Below are 14,186 nucleotides of genomic sequence, written 5' to 3'. Positions count from 1 at the left end.
CAAAAATACTCAATGTTCCTAGCATGATAAAAAGCATTTATATAAAGTGCAGCAGTAGATAAAACGCTTAGGGGGAAAAATAAGGTAAAAACAACTGTGAAAATATATAAAAAAAAATCAGCTAAGAATCTTTTTTGTGGATATAAATACAATAAAAATCTATTTTTTGGCAGTCTATTATTAATTTTTATTAGATATTTTTGTAATTTCACAAAACAGGAGAAATTATTTAACCACTTTTCAATCCCTATCAGACATAATATTTCTTTGAAAAATGGTAAACATCTGTAAAATATCAACATTTCTAGCTTCAATACAGTAACACATTAAACAATTTTATAGTCACAAATTGTTCAAGAATATCTTATTATTTATAAAAGTACACATTTTTAATGCTGATGTTATGTACAGTTTTTTGTTGTTGTTTTTTTTACAGCTAACATGTACATTAATCTAGTTTACAGTCATTTTACTGGATATCATCTGTATTGTAACAAAACAGAAAAAAATGTTACAAGTCACAGATAAAAAAAATTATTTACCTTTTATCAGTCCTTAATATACATATTTTTTTAAAAATATTGTAAAAAGTCTTTGAAATAATTGCATTTTTACCTGATTTAAATATAATAAAAATAGTGGAATTTTACAATCAAATTTGTGAAGCAACAATATCAAACATTATGTAAATTTTTGACCTGTTTTAGTTCCAGTGAACAGGTAAACTATTACTTTTTTCCTGTAATTTTACTTGCTATTGTCTGTAATTCACGTAACAGGAAAAAAAATGTTCAAAAAAGGACAGTTAAAAGCTGTTGAAAACATTCCTGTTTTACAGTGTATGCATGTTTTTTGCAGTGAGGGCCTGTCGTCATTACCCCATTCTGATACCTGAGTAAACACTTGTTTTATGGTATATTGCAAACAGATATCTGGCTTCATTAGCCCATGTGCAACAGCTGCTTTCGCAAAATGTGTTATGTTCTGTTGTGGATCGTGCTGTTGAGAAATAAGCACCGAACATGTGGACTCTCCCCAGACATGTTGTCCTCTACCACATTTATCCCCTTGATATTTTAAGTCTGATTTTTTTCCCACAGTCACAGAGTGAGACGGGCAGAGGAGGACAGAATGAACAAAACATACAGGCTTTCTGGCCACATAGAAAGATCTCTGACACACTCTTCTTCACAGGTGAAGCTGCTAAACAGCAGGCAGGTATTATTTTCGATGTTTTTGGAGTGTTCTCTTCTATATTTCACTGTATCCTCTGGAGGTGTGTTTGCTTTCATCATCCCTCTGCGGGACAAACTGTGATGTACCGTCGGCCCACCTGCACATCAGTCACAATGCAGCACTGCAGAGCCTGCAAAGAAGCACGTTTGTGTGCGTGGAGGCTACATGCCTCAATGGGATCAAACGTCTGAAGCCACACGAGCAGCACACGAGGGGGCGATTTGTTTGATTACCGAGAAGAAGGAAACTATTTGTGGTGGAAAATTTTAATTTGGCCAAAGGGGAGCACCAAATGAAAAGTCCATGTGGTCAAACGGTCTGATGTTCAGCGTGTAATATCTAGTATGAAGGACGTATGTTACTGATGTTAACGTTAGGGCATGTGGTGCAATAATTACTGTTGAACTGCTCACAGGAAACACTAAACATTAGACTTAATGACGAGCACTCTGGCTTGCTGGCGGATTCGTCTAAAGAATCACTGAGATTTATCCATTGGGACCCTGAAGAATGTCTGAGTGATAAAGTGACCCAGGAAGCCAGTGTGGGTAAAAATACAGTGATCTCTGTTTCAACAACATGACGCTGCAAACAGAGGCATGACACAGGTGTAAAGAATGGGAGCTCTCTGCACACAATGCTATTATGCATCTCATAGTACACTGCAGAGTGTACGGTGTGTACTATGAATAGCATTCTCCTTCATTTTACTGTTTGTTTTAGTGGACTCAGTGGTTGGCATGTATGAGATGTACCACTGATCATTCAACTATCTCCAAATGTATGTTTTAATGTGTGATATTATATAATAAAACAATGTTTGACCTTTTGAGAAACAGACACTGGGGGAAAGCGGGACTACAGAGTGCTTTGACCTTTCAGATGTGACATGAACAGAAAATAACGAGTTAGACAGAGAGAAAAGACGGAGGAGGCAGAAAAGAACGAGAAACAGGGACGCAAAAGGTGTGATGTTTAAAATGTATTTAGGTGGGGGGTTTTCTGAAATTTCTGCAATGAGTGTGCTGAGTTTCACTCAGAAGCCATTTTCATAGCAGGAGTAAAAACAAAAGCTCAGCAGTTAATAATCACATGACAGGCAGCAACAAGAATGGATATATTTCATTTTGTAGGATGAATTGAATAACAGAAAGCCGGGGGGAAGTTTCAGCCCGTGTATTTGTAATTCAGAAAGCGTCTCACTCTAGTTCCAGTCTGCATGAGAATCAGTGAGGAGGAGGTCACCCACTGTGCCCAGAGAGTCACATGATGCAGCTGAGGGAATGAAGGGGGTGAGCGAAACATAGAGATGGATATATGGAAAGAAAACAATGTTCTCTAAAGACGCGAGGCCGCCCCGACGGAGCGATACAGTGCAGCACGACGCTCTCTGAGACAAGGACTTTTTACAGCAGCCTGATTATGTTCAACCACCAGCGATGAGCCTCGACTCCTATCGTCATGGCCCTCAGAAAACACAATCACATGGCACAAAGACAGTGACAGATAGATTTGCTCAGTTCTGCCAAGCAAGTCTTAGTTTCACTTGGCCCTGGTGGAGTCCAAAGGTCCTCTGGCTCTCCTTTAAGCCATAAAGTGAACAGGCAGGTTTATTACATATCGCTGAGGATACAAATGGCTGATTATTCTCAGAAATGGCCGATCGTGGGGGAGTGTCTTGTCCTGCCTTTATTGATCTGAGATCACAGAAAAAAAAGAGGAGGACTGTAATTCCGTCAGGTCTGCATTTCTTAACTGTTTTCTCCTGCATGTCAGCCTCCACCCTCCCCACTCCTCCCGCCCTCCTTCCCACTATCTCACTCCAGCACCCTCGGGTCCCCTGAGTGGGCCTCAGCAAACCTCGCCATTATCAGGGCAGGAAAGTGGGAGGGGGGGCATGGAAGACTCAGCAGGGCCAAAACAACAACAACAACAACAACAAACATCACAACCTCTGAATAACTTGAATTCCTGCGAGGCTGCCAGCCTATCGCTCTGCCAGCAACCTCCAGCCAACCAATCAACACGCAGCGCACAACAGTTCAAGCCAATCACTGCTGCAGGCCTCCTCTGAAAAGTGTTTTTATTTTCAGTGCAGACGTGCTGCATGGACCGGGAGGGGAGAACTCCACTGTGGAGGTCATTAAGATCAAAGTGATAGTACTGGGAAGTTCTTCATCTGTGTTCAGCTGCTGCAAAGTAAACCAAGGGCATTTTAACAGACTCCGATAGGAGTGTTTGCCGACACTGATACACAAATACTTTATCACTGTCTGTATGAACACAAGTTTAAGAAGTCACAGTAGCAGAAAAACAACATTAATTTGCAAAACATGTGTCAGGTCAGGTAATTAACATTATAGAATGAGCTGTGAATGCAGACAATGTGTTTCTTCACTCTTAAGATCCGTCACTGAAGCTGAGAACATCCTGAATGTTTGTCACTAAAACAGGTCAAGCTCCACAAACACTTAATCCAACAATTCCCATAATGCAGCTCTGTAGTACCTTCTCACTAAGTACATTTTCATTGTGAAATCTTTCAAAGCACAATTACAATCAGTTAAATGTGAAAAAAACTAAATATCTGGAATTTCTAACACAAACAACAACCCTGACTTGGTGAAAATAATTATAGAATTACCATCCACTTAATTCTATCCTGTACCGATCAAACATAAACATTCAAACAACCCAATCATCCAGCTGTCTGTGTAGATTCTGCATCACCCATGTCCTCATAAACCTAATAGCTTCAGTATAAAGCAAATTCAAAAACCAAAAAGAGAATTCCAGTTGCTTTTTTTTACAAAATAAAATCAGCTCATTTAAAATAAACTCCAGATTCTTTGTATCTGACTCCCTTGAAAATGAGCTATGCATACAGAACACAACAAAAAAATTAAGTTAAGCTTCTTCAATGTGACCATCTGGAGATCCTGCATCAAAGCTTTGACTAGCAGAAGGTTTTGCCTCTCTTTCTGTTCTGACAATATTGTGTAAATGCAGCATTAGACCCTCTAAGATGAGATGGTGTCCAGACTCACAGAAACTAACTCAAAAGATATCTAATATCACAGTTTTAAGAAGTACTCGCAATGCCTAAATAAATGATCTCTGTGTGTGAGATTGCTGGAGTCTAACGTTAATTATTCACTTGACATTCACTTTCAGTAGAAGCAGAACAGAAAACAGTGATGGATCCTGGCCATAAAATATCTTTCTGTTAATAAAATCTATAAAATTTGTGATATTTCAAGAATTTCAGCCCAAGAAAATGTGTATTCACTTACTTTATCATGCTTATTTCACACTAATTATAAACATGCCATATAGCAAATGGCATTTTTTACAATGTATTTCACACAAACACATGTTTACTTTAACCTACTGCACACTGCACATACCTCTGGATTATATAAACACATAAACACAGGTTTCCCGTAAATCAAATACAAAATGGGAGACTCCAGCTTCCATTCTCTAATGGAGTTCAGATCATAGAGGGTGAACAGTTGTCACAGTCCAAGTAATAAAGATGAGTTAATCATAAAGTCCTGACAGGGTGCTGTTGGCAATCAGTAGTACGTGGTATGTGCTGACAGGAGGGAGCCTGGCCAGTGAATGAGGACAATAAAACAGATAACAGAAAGAGAGAGCAGCCCACGCTGTGCTGAGGTGGAGGTGCTGTTCACAGCTGAACAGGTGTGGAGCCTGAGCCTCACCAGATCAATAGAGGATGTGGGTCAAACTGACCACTGACCTGTCCAAGGATTTCTACTGCACAGTATCTCCTTCTTCAGCGGTGCTCTGATTCACAGGGCTGGCCATGGAAAGAGTGCATGTAATTTTTCTGGAAAAAGTTTCTGAGGAGGCCTGGGGCTCAGATTTAAAGAGTCAAATGATCTACAATGAATTCCATTTTGGATGAGCAATAAATATTTTATCTCAGAAAAACACAGAACAAGCAATTTATACTGCTTCACAAAAATCTGGCAGCAAAGGTGCAAACAAAAAACGTTAAAAACATTAGAAGAGTTTTACATTTTAAAGAACTTATGAAAGTAACACCAAATATCTGAAAAATACTGACATTTTTAGTGAAGTTTAACAAATTTATTTAGTTTAACAAATGTGGAAAATCTGAAAAACAGCATTTTTTTTCTTGTTTTAAAATAATTTTTCAGCGTTTAATGTACATATTTTTTCTTAAAGTAGCAAGTGTCTTTAAATAATGATATTTTTGCTGATTTAAATACAAAGAATAAAAAATAAACAATGTAAAAGAACAAATTACCATTTGAAAAAAAATGCACATTTTACAGTTAGGGTCTTTTTTATGTTTATAATGTAAATGTTAAAAATTCAAAGATTTTTCTAATTATTATCTGTAATTAACAGAACAAGGGAAATCTATAAAATAACGTTATTATATATAATAATAAAAATAACAGATAAATTATTTAATATTATTTCATTCTTAATATAAATACTTTTTCTTATAAATTGTAAAATAATTAGATTTTTGCTGATTAAAATAGACTTAAAAGATGAAATTTTACTGTTTAACAATCATTTTTGATGTGGACACTATTTACAGTTTTGGCCTTTTTAGCTATAATGTACACTATTGGTCAAAAGTTTGGACACACCTTGTGATTTAATGTTTTTTTCTTTATTTTCATGACTATTTACATTGTACATTCTCACTGAAGGCATCAAAGCTATGAATGAACACATATGGAATTACGCAGTAAGCAAGAAAGTGTGAAGTAAGTCAAAACATGTTTTATATTTGAGATTCTCCAAAACTGCCACCCTTTGCTTTATTTGCTACTTTGCTCATTATTGGCATTCTCTGGATGAGTTTCATGAGGCAGTCACCTGAAATGGTTTTCTAACAGTCTTGAAGGAGTTCCCAGAGACGCTGAGCACTTGTTGGCCCTTTTGCCTTCACTCTGCAGTCCATCTCATCCCAAACCATCTGGATTGGGTTTAGGTCAGGTGACTGGGGAGGCCAGATCATCTGACGCAGCACTCCGTCACTCTCCTTCTTGGTCAAACAGCCCTAACACAGCCTGGAGGTGTGTTTGGGGTCATTGTCCTGTTAAAAAAATAAATGATGGTTCGACTAAATGCAAACCGGATGGGATGGCATGTTGCTTCAGGATGCTGTGGTAGCCATGTTGGTTCAATTTGGAATAAATCCCCAACAGCGTCATCATAAAAGCACCCCCACACCATCACACCTCCTCCTCCATGCTTCATGGTGGGAAACATGCATGTAGAGACCATCCCTTCACCTTTTCTGCATCACACAAAGACACAGCAGGGGGAACCAAAGATCTCCAATTTGGACTCATCAGACCAAAGCACAGATTTCCACTGCTCTAATGTCCATTTCTTGTGTTTCTTGGCCCAAACAAATCTCTTCTGCTTGTTGCTTTTCTATAGTAGTGGTTTCTTAGCAGCTATTTGACCATAAACGCCTGATTGGTCAGTCTCCTCTGAACAGTTGATGTAGAGATGTGTCTGCTACTAGAACTCTGTGTGGCGTTTATCTGGGCTCTTATCTGAGGTGCTGTTAACTAGTTATGTCTTAGGCTGGTGACTTGGATGAACTTATCATCAGCAGCAGAGGTGACTCTTAGTCTTCCTTGCCTGGGGTGGTCCTCATGTGAGCCAATTTCCTCATAGCGCTTGATGGTTTTGCGACTGCACTTGGGAATATGTTCAGCTTTTTGCCATTTTCTTGTAGTTCTTTGTAATTACTGACTTCAGTTCTTCAACTAATGATGGACTCTCATTTCTCTTTACTTAGCTGATTGGTTCTTGCCATAATATGGATTCTAACAGTTGTCAAATAGGGCCGTCAACTGTGTGCAAACCTGACTTCTGCGCAACACAACTGATGGTCCCAATAGCATTAAGAAGGTAAGAAATTCCACAAGTTAACTTTTACAAGGCACACCTGTGAAGTGAAAACCATTTCAGGTGACTACCTCATGAAGCTCATTAAGAGAATGCCAAGAGTGTGCAAAGCAGTAATCAAAGCAAAGGGTGGTTATTTTGAAGAATATAAAATATAAAACATGTTTTGGCTTATTTCACACTTTTTTGTTTACTATATAATTCCATATGTGTAAATTCATAGTGTTGATGCTTTCAGTGAGAAACTACAGTGTAAATAGTCATGAAAATAAAGAAAAACCATTAAATGAAAAGATGTATCCACAATTTCGACTGGTAGTGTAAATTTATATTACATACTTAGATTCAACTAGTTAAAATCTGTAAAATGGCAGTAAATTGTTTAAATTATAATAAAAAAATTGTTTTTAAAAAACTAATCATTTTTTACAGTGTATAGGCTGAATAACAGTAAAATGTAATATAACCTGTCCACTACATGAGTTGAAGTAGAAGGAAAATAGTCATCTGATTTATTGTTGCTACAACTGAGCAGAGAAAGAAACACAAGAAGAGGTTGACATGGTGCTGAACAACGTGAGATGATAAACCCCAGACAGAAAACAAACACTCCTGTGGTGCCTTCAGCTCGCTGCAACTGGGACGTCGCACATTAACGAGAATCTGTCAGTGCTCAGGAGTGAGAGAGGATCCTCCGGGAGAAGAATTAGAGAGGAGAGGTCGCACAAAACACACACCAACACTACAAGGAGCCAGATTTCATTGTCACAACACAGTGAGGCCTTTTTTTCCCCTTATCAGAACATCTTGAATGTAACCAGACCCAACGTGGGGCCGCACCCCTGTATGGACACAAGGCCCATCAGTCAGTCAAACCACTATCAGGAATGAGACAGACAGAGCTAAAAACTACTGTCCAGGGCACTGACTTATGTAACTGTCTTAATGAGTCTCATATGCTGGTTATTTAGGTCCTATCACGACTATCATCCCATGGTACAGTGCGAGCACAGTACACAGAGTGCTCTTTGACCCAAAATCACAAGACTGCACTAAGAACCCTCCAGCTCTTAATTGTTGTGCTACCTCTTTTGAGGAAGCCCGAGCGGCTGGTAAAAAGATGAGCTGCAGGAGATTTGAAAAGGTAATCCTCTGCTCTGTGTTACAGCATTTATCGCTTTATCACAGTTGGAGTCAGCACTGCAGTTTAATCACTAATTTAAGAGAGATGCACTGAAGTGAAATCCCAATAACAGAAAAGGGCCAAACTCTTGACAATACTTTGGCCCCACAGTGCTGTGGCACTTCTGCTGCTGCTCAGATGGAAAATATTACATAATGCACGGATGCTTCTCACTCTTATGGGCAACATATCACTGCAAAGGCGGCAGGCAGCACACGATAGGAGCTCAGGTGTTACTCCCAAGGAGAGAGCAGGAGATTTGCATGAGTTTCCCTTTCAAACATGCTGTGCCGCGAGCTGACCAACCCGGCCGCCTCGCAGTCAAATGAGGAAGAAACATGCAATTGCCAACTCATATTCCTGTGTCATCAATAGTCGGATTTGCATGATTACACATCTTTTCTAATCAGCAGCACATCACAGTTTCATCCCAATTAGAGTGTGAAGTATTTCAGGGAACAATGGTAAGATATTTTCACCACATGATGCTTTATTAGGCCCTTTACAGTGCTGACACACAGGGTCATAGGGCTAGGTTGGTGCATGACTGAGGAAATACACTTTTCACTTCAGATGTTTTCAAACTAGACAGACTAGATTTGGAAAAGCAATGTGCTGTCAGAAAACTCTTCTGTTGCATGAGTTCAAAAAACCCTGAGTCACTTCTAAAGGGAAGCATTTATCATTGATGTTACTGACGCTCCTCAGCTGAGGGCAACAACAAATGAAAATGCAACTGCCTCACATAACAAAGGGACAAAGCCACATCAAAACGTTCCCACATCATGTTTCACTATCACAAACCAAGACCCTCCTCAGACATAATTCAACAATCAACAACTGACATCCAGATAAGCAAGCCTTCATTTTCCCAGCACAGTGTACAAGATAACCCGTTGTGTCGTTTTCTCTTTGGACTGGAGAAAGTGTTTTTATGGTCACAGGCCTGTGAATAGTTTGGTGGTGAGATGGATCAGACTGGAGGGGACAGTGAAGAGCCTGGCTGCCAACTACCAGCAGGAGAAATGTAGCACTTCACTGTAAAAAACCCTGATAATGTGATACATACTGAGGCTCAGGGATAATAAGTTAAGAATACAGTAAATCCACCATCAACAACACATACTGAGCCAAAAAGACTGAACACACACAGTTTCATCTACTGACAGGTGTAGACATGAAGGGATCTCAATATTATTGTTATGATTATTCTGCACTCGTACACACAGGAGGTTAAAAAAAAAAGAGTCAGATTAGTCATAATGATTATGGTCAGAGGCAGAGACTGTCTTCCTCTTGTTACACAACTTGCCTCATTTCCCATTAAACTGGACTTGTTTCTCACTGAAAATGTGCAAGACAGTTTTTCAGACACACGAACGAAAAGACTTCCCCATTAATTAGGAAACGGCAGCAAAAAGCAAATGAGTGTCCAACAACTTCACACTGGAGTCCAGTAGAGCACAAACTACAGGCTTGAACAGCAGCAACAAGAATTCAATTTACAGTTTAAGGATCAAATTCAAATCCATCTCAACCATAACAACACAGAATCTTCATTTACAATCAAAATATATCAAAAATAATCTCTCTTGTGGGGTCATTCAGCCTCTATGAGAAGATCAGGTGAGTTGTATCCCCAGAATGACACCTTAATATCAAACTATGAACCAAGCATCTGGATGATTTGGTTCAGTTTAAGCGCACACCTGCAGTTTTTTCACCTGTCGCGACAACACCTGAGAGCTGACACCAGTACAGCGAATGTCTGTCACTACTTATACAGATTATTTCACAGATCTTTCCCAAATATCTACCGTGTGATGCAGCAAACTCGCAGTGATCGTCTTGTTATTCTTGGAAAAACAATGTTGTCCTGTGCTGCAGTCCTCACACAGAGCCCTGGTTCCTGAAGCGGACGATCCCCAGCCGAGAAGTGAAGGCGTTTCAGAGAAATGTACGCAGCGTTTGTCTCCAACAGAAGTCACTCCTCTGCTGAGAGCAGCGAGACGCCCCGTGTGTTTGTCCCTGCCCTGCCTCTTTCTCCCCTACAACCATCCACTCAGTGCACCACTGGATACGAGAGAAAAAACGACTCCAACACGCCCTCTGCTGCCTCTACAGGTCTGTCCAGCAGGAAAAAAAACACTAATTTGCTTAACTGAAGTTGGTGCTGGGTGGGTAGAAGGCCTCTACTTTGTCAATAGCAGCGTTGCTAATCTTTAAATAATATTTAAATCATTTTTCTAGCCAAACGTGGCTTTCAGGTTTGTTGGTGGAACATTTTTACTTTACAAAATAAGCCTGTGTTTTTTTTTATAACAACATACATACACAAATTGTTTTTACTGTTGACACCAGTCTTATGGAGGTAAAACCGTTATGCTACATTAGCGTGAGGCGGCACGAGCTAGCTTGAAACCTTTTTTAAATGTAGGGTAATAATTTAATATCAGTGGTAATAAACTCATAATAAAGTTGCATTTTCTGCAACTGTCATTTCTCATAGGAATGATAATTCTAAATGATTTAACAAATCTCAAACTGCTTTTAAAAATACCTCATATTTTGTCTATGCATTATCTCACAGTTGTGTTGATGTTAAGTGAGAACTACATCAAATAAATCCGTTAATTTTAACAAAAATTGCAGACATTTAGTTTGAAATACATGAAAATGTGACAAGTTGTGTACACTGTCATCTCATACAATAACATACTAGCTAACTACCAGTAGAATAAAGAACCACAAGCTGTTTAAAAGGTTGACTAGCAGGGCTAATAATGTTATGCTACATTAGCATGATGTAGCACTAGCTACTGGAGGCTAAGCAACATTTTGTTTAGGGATTTAAATGTCTAATTTCTCATAGAAATGAAAATTTAAAAATTAACAATTCTTAAACTGCTTTCTTAAAATACCGTATTTTTTTCTATGCATTACCTAACAATTGACATTGACAGCTACATCAAAATGTGGAAATAAATAAAACCATTAGTTTGAACAAAAATGGCAAATACTTTGTAATGCGTAAAATGTTTTTAAAAATTATGTACACATTCATCAATTTCAGCAACATAATAGCTAACCAGAAATGCAAAAAAATATTAGCTGTTTAAAAGGCTAACTAGCAGTCCTACATTAGCTTGATGTAGTACTACCTAGCTAGCTTGACTTCTTTAAGTATTTTGAGGTGTAGGTGAAACATCCCTGGTGGCTGGTCATTTTACTTTACATTTATCAAAAGAAATTTAATTATCAGCCATAATAAAGAAATATTAACATTATAATCTCTGAAGCTGTAAATTTCTCAAAGGAATATCAATATTCACTCAATGGTAGTACAGGGTGGGGAAGCAAAAATGTCCTATTGACAAATTTGAATGTCCTGCCCTGGTAATCAAAACAATAATTAAAATCAAAGTTCCTTACCTTTAACCAATCATTTTAGTATTTGTCAGACCTTGGTGCATTCTGAAACGAGCAAGCAACAAGCAAAACAAAATAGGGATTGCGATCTCCTGGATGCCCATCTCCCTCAAAAGGACATTGCCAAGATTGTTGGCAACAGTGAGAGGACCATTTGCCGCATCCAGCATGCCAGACAATCCAGTTTGGGCACCAAGAGATCTCCAGATGTTCCTGGGAGTCTTGGGCTCAGATGGCAATAAGATGCCCCCCTACTTCTTCAAGCCAGATCAGAAAATTGGGGCTGATGTGTACTACACAGTTCTGAGGTACACCATTTTGCACTGGCTGAAGGCCACCTACCCTGACAACAACTATGTGTGGCAGCAAGATGGGGCTCCTGCTCACACATCAATCAAGGTCCAAAAGTTCTGTGAGTAGAATATGGCAAACTTCTGGCCCAAAGACATTTGGCCCCCGAGCTCAACTGATCTGGATTTTTTCTGGTTGGGTACCATTGAGTTGAGTAACAATGCCACCCGTCATGCCAACATGGGAGGCCTACCCCAAGGAGGATATCAGGGGGGCCTGTGCCTCTTTCAGAGGCTGTATCGAGGCCTTCATCATGGCTGATGGAGGACATATTGAATAAACATGTTCTGAAAGCTTTAAATTTGTGTTCTTCAAGAAATCAGTTCAAAATTCCAGAGAATAATAAAGTTATACCCAATTATAGTTGTTTTTTTACCTGACAGGACATTTTTGCTTCCCCACCCTGTAATTAAACTGCTCCAAAACAAAAATCGCACCTACATCGAGTCTGTTATCTACAGCACATATACTTTTCATCAGACATTGCTCAAAGGAGACAATTCTCAAAATACCTGCAAAGAGCCTTTAATTTCTCAGTCAAATAACAAGATGTGCTGAAAGAAGACATTTTACAATTGTTTAAATATAAACCTTAAAATGCCCTGTTAGATAATCTCTTTGGTAAAATAATTTAAATATAAATGAATATAGTAGTTAATGTAATATACTATTGTAGTGGAACAATGTGATAAATGGCAACCACTTTCATAATAACACATATTTTGCAAAATACAATTGGAACAAATGAAAGCAAAAACGTAAAAAGAGAAATTAAGCTGTCCAGGTAAAAATAATATCATTGTATAGGAGAATCCTGGCAGAAAACCGTTAATCGTGCATAAATCACATTTATAGTACAGATCAGGGTAGCCGCTTGTTTCTGTTGTGACAACTTTACAACTGCGTTTTTCAACTTTAAATATATTTTTACTATGATACTGAAAAAATAAAATTCAATCTGATACTGTCCCATTAATAGAAATATTACTTTAGCTTTTGGTCAAGTCAAGATGAAATTAATGTTACTGACTGAATATTCTCTGCAATAAATACCAATAAAAGAATACAAAGTAAGAGCAGTATAAAATGATCTTGAAAGCAAATCATGACCAAATATGAAAACATATTAATGCGATTTCTGCATTACCAGCTGAATACATGTCAGGTTCCATGGCAACGTGGTACTACACGGCTTTATTAAGTATCATTAGTAAAGGACAGCTCAACAAGTTCTCAGATATAACATATTCCCTCAGCTGAGAATTTATTTATATATTTGATTGGGACACTGCACATTAATGAACGTCTATTTAGACAGTAATGGACGTCAATGTAACCGGATTATAACAACAAAGCCAATTTACAGCCGCAGTCCCGAGGCAGATTTTTAAAATATATATATTTATATATATATATATATATATAACAGTAAAACATATGACAATAGTTAACAATACAAACATATTTTAAAAAGTACACAAAGACGTTAAAGGTCAATGGGCACAGCACTGATTCAGTTTCAGCCACCTTTTAAGGTGAGTTTTGAGATTGACAACGTGGGACACTCACCTATGGAGAATCTGTGTTGCTCATAGAGAATTGTCAGGTAACTATTTGGTTAAAGGGAGACACTTCTTACAGATTTTTATCTAAATGTATGGGGAGAGAGTCATAACTGCAGAGTGAGTGGTCACTGGTGCATAAAATCTGCACGTACAGAATCAACTGTTAAATATATCAAAAATAATTTTAAAATTTTGGTGACTTTTTACCAAAACCAAGTTTTAAAAAGCATCTCTCCTACATTGCACAGTTTCATGAAACCGTGACTGACTTCATACAAAAACACAATTGGCAGGATATTTTCCAGTTTGGTAAGTGCAAAGCAGGCAATGGACTTTTTTCGGGAAGAAACAGGATACGTTTCAGGGAGAATCGTTTCCCTAATAACTTCTCAGGTTTAGACTCCGCCGTCACACTGAGAAGGAGAGGTGTCATCATCCAATAAAGGAACAGCTGGAGGAGCTCTAAAGATATGAAAAGAAGTCTTAAAATG

The 14,186-nt window shown here is 38.3% G+C and overlaps 2 protein-coding genes across 3 annotated transcripts in view; both read right to left on the bottom strand.

Moving 5' to 3' along the window:
* The window catches only part of pip5k1bb (phosphatidylinositol-4-phosphate 5-kinase, type I, beta b), a 38,202-nt gene extending 27,794 nt beyond the window's left edge, over positions 1-10,408 (bottom strand). Inside the window, exon 1 of the mRNA XM_022193232.2 lies at positions 10,168-10,408. The gene's annotated coding sequence lies outside the window, so the exon portion shown is untranslated. The remainder of the gene's footprint in view (positions 1-10,167) is intronic.
* Positions 10,409-12,735: 2,327 nt separating this feature from the next.
* Positions 12,736-14,186, bottom strand: part of LOC127534824 (uncharacterized) — a 29,087-nt gene continuing 27,636 nt past the window's right edge. For both annotated transcript variants that reach the window (XR_007943402.1, XM_051951050.1), the window contains exon 7: positions 12,736-14,157. Coding sequence is in view for 1 of the 2 variants with exons in the window: in XM_051951050.1 (XP_051807010.1) it covers positions 14,091-14,157 (67 nt within the window). In the remaining variant the exon portion in view is untranslated. The remainder of the gene's footprint in view (positions 14,158-14,186) is intronic.

Source organism: Acanthochromis polyacanthus, chromosome 7 (genome assembly GCF_021347895.1).
Source record: "Acanthochromis polyacanthus isolate Apoly-LR-REF ecotype Palm Island chromosome 7, KAUST_Apoly_ChrSc, whole genome shotgun sequence".
Taxonomy (NCBI): domain Eukaryota; kingdom Metazoa; phylum Chordata; class Actinopteri; family Pomacentridae; genus Acanthochromis; species Acanthochromis polyacanthus.
This window is presented reverse-complemented; position numbering and strand designations above follow the sequence as displayed.